This window comes from Girardinichthys multiradiatus, chromosome 3 (assembly GCF_021462225.1).
Source record: "Girardinichthys multiradiatus isolate DD_20200921_A chromosome 3, DD_fGirMul_XY1, whole genome shotgun sequence".
Taxonomy (NCBI): Eukaryota; Metazoa; Chordata; class Actinopteri; order Cyprinodontiformes; family Goodeidae; genus Girardinichthys; species Girardinichthys multiradiatus.
This window is the reverse complement of record NC_061796.1, coordinates 8,298,074-8,313,577: the sequence shown is the minus strand read 5'-3', so window position 1 is coordinate 8,313,577 and position 15,504 is coordinate 8,298,074. Positions and strand designations below refer to the sequence as shown.

Genomic DNA, 15,504 nt, shown 5'->3' with positions numbered 1-15,504 from the left:
TGTACAAACATCAATCTACAATGGCACACACCAGCTCACACAGCTCAGACTTTCTAAAAATTAAGTGTTGAGCAAGATAGTAAAGTAAGAGTGCAAAAGCACATACATCCACCCCATATCTACAAGGAGACCTTGCACCTGCATCCCTTTTTCACATATAGCAAAACATATTAACTGATAAATTACACACAGGCAGACTAATAAAAACAACCAAAAATGAAAAATGAGAAGGACCAACACACACCCTAATGCACACTCTCTTTGTCACACGCTGCTACATTTTTCACAGTCAAATTGAAACCAAGGTGGAGAAGATGCTCGAGACAAGGTTACACTAGATTTACTGCAGCAGGAAAAGAGAAGGAAACAGGAAGTGGAAAAAAGACAGGGACAATTGATGCTTCATGGTTGTGGTATTCTTATTGGTTTCTCATATATTTTGATGTGCTGCCTTGTGTAACCGAGTAACACAAAGCAGCACAGGATAGCACTGCAGGCTTTTATTAATAGGATTACATAATTTAAAAGAGCAATAGTGCTCCATCAAGATGTGTCTCTCTTGTAGGAGACAATTTGTTATTTGAGAGGAGTTTTTATTTTACTTCTTTTTTTAAAAACATTACCAAGACAAGTAGAAAAATATTGTGAGGGTGAGTTACTGTCTGCTAGTGAAACATAGTCATAGATTTAAACGTAAAGGAGAGCAAACACAAGCTAAAAATGTTAAAAAGTTATAGCATACAGTCATCAGAGACATCATTATCTCCAACAGCATAACAAGGTGTTTTGGCTGACAGCTGTTTATCTGCCCATCAGCAATATCAGAAACACCTGTTCAGTTCAGTTGATACATTTGTTGTGAAAGCAAAAATATTTTGACTCAAAAGAGTTTATGTCTGACACAGTAGAAATACTTCATGGAACAATAGAAAAAGGCACTGAAAAAATAACAATCCTGCCACAGAACAGTGAGCTCTGAAGGTGCATCAATGTCCCAGGTTGAAACTATCACTGACTAGCAGATTGGAGCACTGACTGTAACAAGTCATGTTCAGCAACGTAGAAAATGTTTTTAACATGGCTTAGTTTTGCTCTGCCTGCTGTGTCCCTCAGTCCAGAACCCTTAACACTGTCAGCTGCTTATGGAGCAGTTTACTGTGACTAAATGTGGATGTAAGAAACCCAAAACAAGCTGATCCACTCTATATGATTTAACTCCCTTCAACAGCTGGTGTCATCTATTGTGAAAGTTAAAAGGAAGAAAGGCAAAATTTGTAGTTTAGAGGTTTATAAAAATATAAAACAATAGCATAGGTTTTGGCTTAAAAAATCTGAATGAATGTAGTTTTGGAGTTATCAAAACACAAAAAACAATCCATAATTAAGGTCAGTGTTTACTCTTCATTAGCTAATGTCATATGTGAAATTATTATATGTCATATATAAAATATATGACATATCCCCTACAAAAATATAGGATTATATATGAAATATTCAGATATGTAAATGTTTGTCATGTAAACATTTATTTATAAATGATGACATGAGCCAGACATGAACTCAGGACCTCATGATTAGCTACATTTTGCCTTAACCAGCTGAGCTACACAACTTCATCTTTGGTGATGTGCAACCAAAGGTATAAGTCGAGGATATCTTTACATGTTCCTGCTGTTTAACTGTTGTTTTTATATAAATGAGTGAATGAAAAAAAAAAATTGTACATCTAATGCTGTTCCTCATCGACCTTACAGTCAGACTCAGTCAGTTGGCTTCAAAGATACAGAGGTGTTGCTGTTGAGAGTGTATTAGCTCTTCCACGAAATTATGATTCATGTTGAACAAATTAAATTTCACTTTTATGAAAACAAACTCAAAATTCTGTCAGATAAACTACAGAAATAAATTTGTCGTCAGCGCACAGCCTATAATAAATTAGGATGTGTTTTCTGATGAGGCACGTTTGTCAGATTAAAAGTACCTTTTAAAAAATACAACCTTCAAGCAGGTGTTAAACAAACGTTTCATTTAGCCCACATTTCTGTATAAAAAATGTTTTTTTTTTTTGGTCTGATGTAATATTCTAATATTTAATGACGTGTTTTCATTACTTGTGCCCACCCAAAGTGAGCAGCACAAAGTGTGGAGATGCTGTGTCCCGGACCAAACTGAAGCACCTTCTCCAAAACTGACCTCTTAAACTGTACTGAAATTTACAGCTGCCCACATGGCCAGGCCAAATATCTTCTGGGGTAAAGTTTTATGGTGAGAAGGAGTCAAAGGTTGAGCTGTTTGAGTTAAGGTAAGGATTTCAAACCTAAAAATGCTGTACCATTCTCTGGCATAGTAGTGGTACCATCATGCTCAGGGGCTTGTTTCACTGAAGGAGATACTAGTACTCAAAATTCTTCAAATTCCCCTCAAATCAACAACTAGATGGTTGAAACCTGGACATCAGTTGGTGTTTACCCAGAACAATGATAACAAATACACATCAAAAATGATGTTTATATTAAGTATCTATATTGAGCCTTTATGCATCAACCTGATCCTGGGTGTGTTATACAAAATCCACAATAAATCCAAACTTGTAAAACTTCATTGAGGTTGTTTGTTGTATAATTACAACAGTTCTAAAAAAAAACAAAAAAAACAAAAGCGGTAGTTCAGATGCACCATTAAAAATCCAAATTCAATCTGACATTCACACCAATAAAGAATGTGTATGACTTATGATGAGTACAATATACCAGCGAGTCCTATGTTATTTTATAGAACAAGCATGTATTAAACCTCATTTTATCTATTAATCCATTTTTCATTTTCAAAAATGAGATCTAATAATATTTTTTCCAAAAACCTGTTACTGTTATTTCACTACACAATACATACAAACAAGCTGATATTGTTTAAAATGAAAATTTTATAAGGATTTTAGACAAAATCATAAATCTGGAATATGAAGACAATCACACATAACATTTTCCATCAAAAATTACAAAAAACTAAGATCACACTGAGAAGATGTTTGGGTGAAATCTATCAGAGTTTAATGTAAAACATTTTGTTCTAACCTAAAATAAAACTAAGTAGTTTGACAAAAATATCTAATTTGTGTGCAAAAGAAGTGGTATGAGGTTAAACCAACCTGTGCATTAGACTGGTCTGCCTCACTGCATCTATGTAAATGGTAAATAAACGCCCAGGGGTTGAGGTGCCATATTAAAAGTTAGGCTCCCGAGGTACAGGTATAGCAGAGGAAGCATCTCCAGCTGATAATATTAACGTGATGAAAATAATTTGACATATAGCATAGTCTTATTCATATAGTCTCAGTTCCAGCGCAGGAGATGACCATTGACAACGAATTCTAAAACTATTTTGGAAATCGTTGTCGATGTTTTTAACATCCTTAACAATTTGCAGGAAGAAAACACAATGAAATGCAATATAACATTTTAATGCTGAGCTGTTAAAACTTTCACTATATCTTTTCTGGTGTCTTGAGCTCCTTAGGAGAAGGCCATAAAATTAATTCAGTATTACTTTCATTGGTTCACTGCTCAATAATGAAGATGTTAGTAATAATTATTCACATCTCAGTGATTCCAGTAGATTGCTTGCTGTATATGTGCAAGTGTGTCAGCAACAAAACAGCACAACTCCACTCCAACACACGCAGATGGTGCAGTTTGAGCGTTCATGTTCCTCCGTCAAGGAGTACGCCCTTGCTCTCCTTCTCTTCCTAAACTCTTATTTAAAATGCAAAGTTCTTCATCTAACTGAACGGCAAGAAACAGAAGTACTGGAGATGACTCTTAGAAGTAAAGCAGACACTGCTAACTGACTGAAGACAAGTTGTAATTATGCCCATAAACTGAAGCCCTTTCATAGCCTTTTTGAACTTGTAGTAGCTTGGCCCACAAGTGGTCTCCCTGAACTAAGGCATAAATGAGTCCATGAGCATATCAACATAGATTTGAAGATTATATTTCTTGGTATTATAAAATATGGATGTCCTTACCAAAGGTCCTGCTGGTCCATTGTCGCCTCTCTCTCCCTTTTCCCCACGAGCACCCTGAAAAGGTAACATTGTCACTAAATAACCCAGTGGAAATGTGGTTTTAATGCAAGGATAAAGATAAAAGGAAAAAAAAAAAAAACATCCATTTGCAAGGAATGAAGGTTCCAAGTTTCACATGAGATAAAAATATAGTTAAACCCCTGAAGTCTCAATTCCAAGAGAGAAAGACAAATGTTTCTCACCAACCCTGATCTGAAAACCCAATATGGCTGCCAGGTATTTCGAACCCAGTGACAGCTGCAGTAAAACCTATTTATTTAAACTTATGTAAATTAATCTTTCACCCACTTAAATACCTGTACAATATCTATATGTAAACATGTTATTTTGTTGTACATTAAATTAAGAGACCTAGATTGCTATGAGCTTGCATTATTTATAATAATTAGCCTGGACATTGAGTGCAACAGTTCTTGAACTTTTCTGCACTGAAGCAAAGACTTTTGTTTGCATCGTAAATAGTTGAGACCCAAATTTCCTCTGAGGAATTAATGGTCCTGAAAGGTTGCCAAACATACTTGTATCACAGCTTGAGGACTACTTGTTCCAATTTATTCATTAAATATTATCTTCTTAGTACTAAAAAACAGGAAAATATTGGACATTTCTTGGACTACTTTTGTCATTAAGGGTATTGGAGTAGAAATGGTAACTTTTTAAATAGACTTAAACTACTGGTCCATTTAAAAATGGGCAATTTCCAAGTGCTTTGAAAATAGTAATTATTACCCCAGTTTTTAAATCGGGTGGACACACCTACTAATTATAGACCCATCAGAATTTCTCCAGTAATATCAGAAGTTTTGGAAAATAAAAGCTTTTTTTATTTTTTCTGAACATATAATTTTGCACTTAAATACTACTCAATTCATTATATTCTATAGTTTGGTTTACAAATGTTTTGTTCTTTAGTAAAATATTAAGTCTACATTACATACCAGTGCTGCAGCCATGGCCTTTAAATTAAAGAGAACCGTTACCTTGAGGTCCATATTGCCAAGTAAAACAAAATTTAAATGTTCAGTTTATACAATAAAATAGAGAAATGCATGTGAGAGTTACAAAAAACTATGTTTCAGGGAAAAACAATATTTCTACAGGGGTTTAGAGCAACTATGGGGTAACTCATGGTTTTATATTGGGCCCTCTGCTTTTTGATTAGTAAATTACTGTCCTCCCTGATGTTTGTCCACCTCATGTTATTTGTCACATGTATGCAGATGACAAAGTTGTATATTAACAGGCAAAAACACGCAGTGTTTTGTAGCTACGGTGTTCTCAGTGTTGATAAACTGTGTATGTTCTTTTCAAGGTCTGTAAAAAATGCACAATGCATCTTCAAAATCCATTACTGATGAAAACATTAAAATCTGGAATCATATGTAAATTTGTGACTGCTGCATGTGGTTTTTTAGCTATGGTGTAATGTCCCTCTAATTATTTTCTAAAAAAAATTAGTAGATTAATGTTTTAATCTTTTTATACCATCAACATATTTGGGACTGCAGACAAATGGCTAAATCTGGCACATTTACATGATGAAGTGTTTAATGTGCATTATCCTTTCTAGGTAAAGTAAATGTGATATTATACTTTGATTTGCACGATTACAGAAACACAGGCTTACTGGGGGTCCCTGAATAGAGACTCCACTGGGTCCCTGAGGACCGGGAGGTCCTGGAGGTCCAGATGGGCCAATTTCGCCAGTAGGCCCCTGTGGTCCCTGTGAAGAAAAACAGAAAAAGTTCAAATTAAATGAACTGAAGCTAAACATTAATTAGCCAGGGATGTTCTGTAAGGTCGGTATAAGGCATAAAGACTAAAACAATTGAACATTAGAACCTTTAACACCTGTCTCACACTTACAAACCAAAATTAATGTATTAAGCTGGTTTCACCCAGTAAAACATTAAGAGCCCAGATATGCAAAGGACACCATAACATAGTTTTAGCAGATAATTTCAGTGATGTTGTGTTTGATTGTCAGGAAATAAATGTTTCAAACTTGGTTAGTTTTATTCTGTGCTCTGTGACTATGCGCAATACTGCTCATCCACAGAGTTCAGAGGTATAAAAAGCTCCTTCTACCCCACATAATTTCATATAGTGGTTTTTTTGCCCTTTAAATTAGGTATATGTAAAATCAACAACATCAAAACAGTCAAAGATCTTTCTATCCATCTAAATCTAAAACAAATGATGTTTTTTTTTACTTATACATGGCTTAATAAAAGAGTGATTTATTTTGTGAAGGCTGCATCTACTCAGTAAAATATTAAACAGGCGAATTAAGAGTAACAGACAACCTCTGACAAACACTGTGTCTAGATATCTAGAGTCTTTTTGCTTCTATTGGCTGCCTCTATGGTGGGATCTACAGGAGGAATTTAATTTGGACACTTCATCCATCTATAGTCTGATTTTTACTGCTGTTGGAGTTTCCTTTTATTAGAGTGTAAAAAGTGCAGACAGCTTTCCTGCAATGGCAGCCAGAACAGAGAGGCTCATGCGAACCAAAACTGATTTGTGGTGTTCGTAGCATGTCAGTACAGTGGCAGCAGTAGTTAAAACAATCTATGACTGTTTATTGTTTTACTGTTCAACCATGCATATTCTGGGTTCATGTGTTTCTTATCCATAATAAAACGTTAAGAAACCACAGATCAGATGTACAAGAATGAAGAAGGAACAAAAACAAAAGGCTAAAATGTATGTTAGGTTAATTGTAAAAATCAGTTGAATATAGCATAAGTTTACCTTTAGGATATAATTGTGTAATAATAATGTTACAATGTGTTATTGAAAATAAAAATAGGACACATTTGTGGGGAAGGTTGTCTCATGCAAAACCAAAATTAAATAAATTAACCAAGGTGAACTCAGTTTGTGCTGTAAATGTCTTTTTGATGTTTCAGATTTATTTCATAATTTTATTTGATAATTCTTCAAATTTTAAGACAGTGATGGTGATAATCAATGTTTTACTACTTAGATCAAATAGCATGACCAAATTAGCATTTTAGTAGAAATGCAAAGAGAATTTAACTACTGACCTCAATCAGACAATTTTAAGTTGATCTGCCCTGATCAGACACAGAGTGGTCAAAAACTAGAAAATTGCATCTTTTTTCCATTCATTGAAATCACAAAAGTAAACGCCACCAGGTTGTCCTGTGAACAACACTTGTTGGTATGGACTCTGGTGCTAAGTGAGGTAGACTCAAGGTTGGCCAATTTGAGTGGGGTGCTTCAAACTGAATTATAATGGAAGCAAAGAAAATAAGAGAGGAAGAGAGAGCAAGACTTTGAGCAGATAACAGGAAGACTGAATACATTGCTGCAAAGCTGAGTGTAGGTAAGGATCTACACTCTTGAAAGAACAAACATAGGCAACTAGTTATGTCAGTCATGGTAACTGCTAATATAAGACACTAATGAAAGTTTAATGCCAACGCCATAATTATTTCCACCTTATGTTATATTTAAAAAAAAATAGTTTTTTGCTAAATTGACCTCAGGTATTTTACCTGTGTTCTGTCTGACTTTACCAAATATAACCACCAAGCTCTGCTCGTTAACATTTAGGTTTATTCAAAGAAAGTGGATTCTAATTTTACCTTTTAAATTAAAACAATGAACGAAAGACTTGATGCAGTCAATTGGACTACAGTAGGGTCCTGTGCTCACTGCCCGGCACCGTGGAGCTCGACTGGCATTCGCCAGAGAACACCAGAATTGGCAGGTTTGGCACTGGTGCCCTGTTCTTTTCACAGATGAGAGCAGGTTCACTCTGAGCTCATAAAACAGACATTAAAAGGTCTGGCGGAGCTGCAGTGAACATTATGCTACCTGCAACGTTCTTCAGCCTGATCGGTTTGGTGCTGGTTCTGTGTTGGTCTGGGAAGGCGTATCCATGGAGGGACGCACTGATCTGTACAGGATAAACACTGGACCCTGACTGTCATTAGGTATTGGGATGAAATCCTTAAACCCATTGTTAGACCCTTCACTGGTGCAGTGGGTCCTAGGTTCTTCCCTAATGCTCAGTCTCATGGTGAGCCTCATACCATTGACTGGCCTCAACACTCCCCTGACCTAAATCCAACAGAACATCTCTGGGACATCATGTTTAGGTCCATCTGACGCCACCAGGTTGCACCTCAGACTGTCCAGGATCTCAATGATGCCCTAGTCAGGATCTGGGAGGAGATAGCCCTGGACACCATCCAACATCTCATAAGGAGCATACCCCGACGTTGTCAGGCATGCATACAAGCAAGTGGGGACAATACAAACTACTTGGTGACATTCTGAGTTGCTGCAATGACATGTCAGCAAATTGGACCAGCATGCTGCATCAGTTTTTAAGTTTAAATATTTCAGTGAATTCGGAAGCCCTGTGGGTTAATAATTTTCCTTTTCATCAAATGATGTGGCATCCTTTTATTTCTAACAAATTACCCATTTAAAACCAATATGGATATCCAGCATGATTATGATTTGAGCAGCGTATATTTTAATTATATTGGAATAAATTGGATTGATTTCAGTTGAATCTGGACCAAACTGTATTTTAGATATTTGGGTAACTGGACTTGTTAGTCTTGTAAAGGTCTTTGAGATAGCATTTGTTGTGAATCAAACTGAAATGCACTCCCAGCTGAGCAGAAACTACTGTTTTCTAATTCTGTCATTGGTGTGAAAGAGTTGAGAAGTAATTCCTGGTGAAACCTTTACAGAAAAATAAAAGTCCCAGAATTTGAGTACACATCACTAACCGTCACTCCTGGTTCCCCCCGGTCTCCTCTGGCTCCCCGTACACCGGGTCCGCCCTGAAACCCATGATAAAAGAAAGGTGGTTAAGAGGCAAATAGCTTCATTTTTTAGAACCATAAAACCTATAAATATTGACATTATTAAACATGTAAAATCTTAATTGGCCTTACCACTGCTTTTAAAGCACATAGGTAATTATAAAAGCAAAAGTTTCACAACAAAAATTTTACAGCCATGCTATCTTCTTATAAACAGGTAAAATTGTCATCCATCCATCCATCCATCCATCCATCCATCCATCCAAATAAAATTTGTTTTCATACTACATGCATACTACAGGTAAATCAAATGTGTATTGGTGAATTAATATAAAAAAACACATCTGCTTGGATTTTCAAAACAGTATGAGTCTTTCATTTGAAGCAAAACCTGCAAAAAAAAACAAACAACAAAATAAGCTTCCAGCAAGAATAAAACAAATAATTACTTTTGGATTTGTACGCAGGCCCCCACTAATGAAAGAAAAGCACAGCTCTATGATTGTCTAAGTAATTTGATGTCAAATAGAATTTACATCTTGGATCTAAGCCAGCATGGGCACTTTCCAATGTTTAACAAACAGAGATGGCAGGTTGGGCACACCTCCTTTCCCATGTGCTGGATTGATTGTTGACTAATGTTGAGTATTGAACTGTGTTGGGTCAAATCAGACAACATAGAGGCAATCAATAGAATGTGAAGTATAGAAAACTGAGCTCTGCTGCTGTTTAAAATAAGAAAATGATCAAGCAATGTTAATGAAAATTATCAGTCCATATGATGAAGATTAAAAAGGTTTCTAGGTTTTGTATATTAAATACAACAAACGTATATGCTTTATTAATGATGGCTATTTTCTATGCTTTGGACATGTTTTGATTGCATATTTTTGACAATTAAACCCAGTATGTCACCTCTGAGTTGTACTTTGTGCAATTATATTCAGCTGTGATAATTAGAACTGACCGCAATTAGTGTTTCAATCTAAAACTGATGCATACTCCACAGCTCCTATACAGAATTGTAAGCAAAGATAAAATATACCAGCCAGGAAAGATAAATAGTTACTCCAATACAGCCAGTAAATCTTAAGCTCCAAATCTTTAAATTTTTAATAAGATAATTACCTTCCTCCACTCTGGCAACTTATTTTAGAGTTTATCTACTGCTGTTTGAGGAATGCTCAAACAGTACATGTTTCATCTTATACCGGCCACCTCTTTCATATTAGTTCAAATGAAAGTTGGTTTCACACAATTACTGGTCAGAGATGAACTAAATATCCTACCTTCTTATAGATGAGTACATAAAAGCTGTAAAGCATTTCCCATTTCTGTACATGTAAACAAACATAACTGCTGACAGAAGAACTAAAACAAATAATCTTGTATTTAAAATGAGATTCTTTTGGAAAGCTTTGGATCCTAAAATCTAATCGTAAGCCTCTTTCAGATCATAATTTCACAAAAATCATGCAACCAAGAACATCCACATTACAGATCACTTTGTCCTTCTACATCATACAAGTCAATCCACTGAAGTCACAGGCCATGCATACTTTCAGAGCATGCTGCTTGGATTACTGAATCAAACGAGTGTGGCTTACAATTGCAGCATTTACTTGAGTAACGAGCGTAACACCTGTTTTATAGCTGATCTTAATAAAAAAAAAAAAAAGGGTTTCTGAAGACAGCATCACAGGTCACACACTGTCAGAAAACTGTGTAGGTAGAATTAGGAATGAATTTTCTCTATAAATTCTTCTTTATCTACTAATTGTTGAACATAGGCAGATTTCTTTCTACAGAGACATCAACCTCTTAAAATATAAAATAAGCAAGCGCTGTGTGCCCCTAGTGATGGTATAAAATTGAAAGGGATGTCTTTCAAACTTCCAAATTCTCTCAAGACATCTGGCATCTTTACACCTAAGACTTCTATAGAGGAAATATTCCTAATAGATTACTCTAGCTACACAGTTTGACCTTATTAGCATTACATTTTGCTGTTTTCAGAAGTCTGTTATGTTTTGCTTAAATTGCCCCCCCTGTGTTCAAATTCAGAATCCACTAAAACAAGACTTTTTGCAGGACAGTAGACACAAAGTTACAGGTAGGCTAACTGCTGTGTGGAGCATGGAAGAGTAATGAAATCAAAGGAGTAAACTGGTATTCCTACAGGGGGTCCAGATGGTCCTGGAGGTCCTTTGCTCTCCTGGGAACAGGTACAGGCATGAGGCAGGGGAGGACACTGCTCTTCCACTCTCTGAATACACACATACACAAACAGCAAAGATTTAGATTGATAGTACATGCCTTAACTTGCCAGCAAATCCAATTATGGGAAAATGCCAACTAATCTTGGTTGTTTGAATAAATCCAAATGTACAGCACAGTTTGGTTAACACCCTTAGCTAGTGATACAGCTGATTACAATGGTCTGACATTATAAACTAAAGTCAAGACAAAATTATGTTTATTAGAAAGGATTTCAGTTTGTTTCTCCCTAACCAGTAACAGGCCAGATGGAAACTCAAAAAATTAAATCTTTTACCATTCCTAATCCCTATCCGGCAGAGGACTAACAACACGTCTCAGTATGGACACACTTACTGAAGAAGAAGAAGACTCAAACAGGGGCTGTTTTTAAAAGGAAACTCTTTTCTATTGAAATACCTTGAGACATGTCTGGAATCCATTCAGGCTGTGAGAGAGAGTAAGAGTTTCAGCAGATAACAGGAAGGCTAAATGAAGTAAAGCTAAGTGGTTCAGTGTTATCCTTTTGAGCTTTTAGCATCTGTGTGTTATACAACATTCTGAGTTTGGAAATGTTGGCAGGATGTTGGAAATCTCTCAGTTTCTCACAGGAGATTGATGTTTTAGTAATGCTAGCTGTGCTAACCATGCTCATTCATAGGTGAGTCACATTAAATGGAATCAGACATCATTTGAGTTTGATCTTAATGGGGATAAAAACATGGATTATTTGTGTCTGTTTCAGACAGCAAATTAATTTATTACACAAGAAAGAGAAAAACAAATTAAATTTTTATTTTATTTTAAAAGTATGTCTGAGAGCCTTGTGTTGGTTTCTTACCAAAGCTGGCAGCTCACAGCACTTATCTCTGCTGGCCCAAGAGGTGCTGCAGATGATGTCAAACATCTGCAGCTGAAACTGTAAGCACACACACACACCCATCCACCACAACACAGAGTGCAAGCTTAGTTAGCAAGGAATTTGATTTGATGATTTCATTGCATATAAACTGCCCTTTTACAGTGTTTATTAGAGACAATGTTCAGAAGAGGCACCCTCCAGAATAAAGCCATCAGGTCTTGGAAGCAAATTCGACTGAAATTGTTGGCTATTGCACAGTGTTTTAGAAGAAAAGCAGTTTACATTATAATACAAGATGACTTTAAAAAGACGTAATACAAGTAACTGATGCTGTGGGATTAACCAGACTGTAATAGGTTTATATTTACAGTTTAAATATATTCTAGATGAGACATTGCAGGCTTTGATACGTGACTGCAGACTTACATGGAAATCAGTTTTTTCTCTATGATGCAGTGTAAATCAACAGTGGTATTCTTCTTTTTCTTCAGACTTTTCTCTTTCAAGGGTTGCCACAGCAAATTATCTGTCTCCATCTAACCATATGTTCTGTATCTTCTCTCATAGCCTCTACCTTCATATCACTCCATCCATAAATCTTTTATTTGGTCTTTCTCAAGGCCTCCTGCCTGGGAGTTCCAGTGGTATTCATTAGTAAAATTAAAATTTAAACTTTGCTTAGTATTCCTAGATTTAGTTCAAATACAGTGAAAGAAGATACCATTAGAATAAATGAAGTATATTTAAAGTAATCTGAGCATTGTTTCCAGTTTCTGTAGAATAAAGAGCTGATTTGGATGTAATTGTCTTATTTTGCTCCATCATTGGGCAACATTATAAATGGTTTTAGATTAAAATGAGTCTGTAATTTTTGGTCAGGCTTAGCTGAAATTGAGACCTAAAGACCCAGATTTCTTGTAATTCCTTTGGGGTTTTGGCATATATTAATTTAATGTGTGTTTTCAAAAGCATTTACTCCCTAAACATTTTGTCATGTCACAACTACAGTACATCCAACGTACAACCTCAATTCTAATGAAGATGGGACTTTGTGTAAAACATAAATAAAACCTGAATACAATTTGCAAATGCTGTTCAACCTATATGCAACATGAATATGCATATGCTATAAAGACAAGATATTTAATGTTCAAACTGGTAAACCTTATTGTTTTTTCCCCAATTTCACTCATTTGGCTTTTGATGTTTGCAACGTGTTCCGACAAAGCACTGTGTTACATCACCTTTCCTTTTAACAACACTCAATCAGTGTTTGGGAACTGAGGACACTATTTGTTGAAGCTTTGTAGGTGGAAATCTTATCTTTCCCATTCTTGCTTGGTGTACAACTGCAGCTGCTCAGCAGTCCAAGTTCTTCGCCGTCCTATTTTATGCTTCATAATCCACCACACATTTTTAATGGGAGACAGATCTGGACTCCAGACAGGCTAGTCTAGTAACCACACTCTTTCACTATGAAGCCAAGCTGTTGTAACACGTGCAGAATGTGGCTTGGCATTGTCTTGCTGAAATAAGCAGGGACGTCCCAGAAAAGACGTTGCTTGGATGGCAGCATATGTTGCTTCCAACACGTTATGTACCTTTTAGCATTAATGGTGCCTTCACAGATGTTGACGTTACCCATGCCATGAGGACTAATACACCTCTTTACCATCACGGATGCTGGCTTTTAAACTTTGCGCTGATAACAATACGGATAGTTCTTTTCCTCTTTGACCCGGAGGACACGACATCCATGATTTCCAAAAACAATATGAAATGTGGACTTGACAGAACATTAGTGCCCAAACAGCATCATGAAGACCAAGGCACATCAGCCAAGTCAGGAACAAATTTATGGGAAAAGGTTTAACGTAGGTTTAGCTTAAACAAACAATATAGATTTTAATGTTTAACCCATTGTTAAATGGAAAGAGTATTGCACAACTGCAAACCTACAAATACGTAGCTTAGTTTATCCACTTGTAATTTCAAATTAGTTGTGGTAAGATTATTTCACCGGCACATTCCCTTTATTTTCTTGAGGATCTGTTGTATAAACACAATTTATTGTGTTTTATTGTGCAAATAAAGAACTAACTAGCTGACTACTAAAGAGTGGGACCAGGCAAGGAGAGCATTCATTAGAGAATTAGCCAAGAGTCCCACAGTAACTCTAAAAAACCTACAGAGATCCACAGCTCATGTGGGAAAATCTGTAAGACTGATAGTTGACCTTTGGACTCTGCTATCCTGATTTATGAACTGCAGAGTGGTCTACCAATTTTTGAAAGAAAACGCAGAGAAGTCTTGTTTAAAGTTTTCCACAATACAAGGGACACAGGAACCACAAAATCTATAGAAAGTGCTCTGGTCAGATGAGACTAAAATGTAACTTTAAAATTAACACTGCATATCACCCTGAACACATCATCTCCATTAAGTCTCTACTCTAGCACTAACAGAGAAGCTGTTAAATATAGGGGAATCCTGAAATAACTCCTGTTAGAAGGTGCAAAAGACTTCCACCTTCCAGCAGACCAGCGACCTTTGATTTAATACCACAGCAACAATGAATGGTTCAGAATATTCATGAGTCAGGTCCAGACCTAAATACAATTGAGAATCTTTCCAGTACTTAAGAAAATTGATGTTCACAGATCCTCTCCATCTAATCAAACTAAGGTTGAGTTATTTTGCAAAGAAAACTATGGGTAAAAATATCTATATCTCTATAAATATAAAGCTGGTAGAGACATATCTAAAATACCTGCAGCTGTAAATGCAGAGAAAGAAGGCTTTAGAGTAGTGAGCCATTGCTTGCTGAACACAATGCATGCTTTCATATTTTTCTATGTAAAGTTATGCAGTTTTGCACTACCTTCTATTGATTAAATGCTGCCTTGGCAAGAAAGGCAGTTTTGAATCTCAATGGGCTCATTCCTTGTAAAATAGGTTAAATATAAAAAAAAAAAATAGAACAAGGAACAATTATATCCAACTAAAATATATTGAGATTTCTGTTATAATGTAGCCAAATGTAAAAAATGTTCAAGGGATATGAATACAATTGCAAGCACTTTTTGTGTCAGCATCTTCAGTAACCCTCACTCTGAAATCTGCACTTTATTTTATATCTGCAAGACATGTTCACCTTCAGGGACATTATTGCTTTCAGATTTCAGTTTTTTACTTGTCTAGTACCTGCACTCTTTTTAGCTTTTTTAATATTTTATCTGAACAAACTTCTCAACATGATAATGTTGTGCAACTTTGACTAATAGTAATAACATTAATAATAACACTAATAATAGGAGTGAAATTAAGGACTTTAAACATTTTGAAAACAAAGTCATGCATGTTAATCAAAGCTTTGCGTTTTTGCAAACAGCTTAAAGGTAAACATGTAATAATAGTTCTATGATCACACTTTGTATTTCCAGCAGGATATTTCACCATGTTGCCTGCCAAAAATCATGTTTTTATAT

General features: G+C 35.8%; 1 protein-coding gene across 2 annotated transcripts in view; it reads right to left on the bottom strand.

The window, feature by feature from the left end:
- The window catches only part of LOC124865666 (collagen alpha-1(XIV) chain-like), a 189,246-nt gene that overhangs the window by 39,358 nt on the left and 134,384 nt on the right, over nucleotides 1-15,504 (bottom strand). For both annotated transcript variants that reach the window (XM_047360966.1, XM_047360967.1), the window contains exons 35-39: nucleotides 11,996-12,073; nucleotides 11,078-11,164; nucleotides 8,863-8,916; nucleotides 5,712-5,807; nucleotides 4,025-4,078 (exon numbers count right to left, since the gene is read on the bottom strand). In XM_047360966.1, the coding sequence (XP_047216922.1) occupies nucleotides 4,025-4,078; nucleotides 5,712-5,807; nucleotides 8,863-8,916; nucleotides 11,078-11,164; nucleotides 11,996-12,073 (369 nt within the window). The remainder of the gene's footprint in view (nucleotides 1-4,024; nucleotides 4,079-5,711; nucleotides 5,808-8,862; nucleotides 8,917-11,077; nucleotides 11,165-11,995; nucleotides 12,074-15,504) is intronic.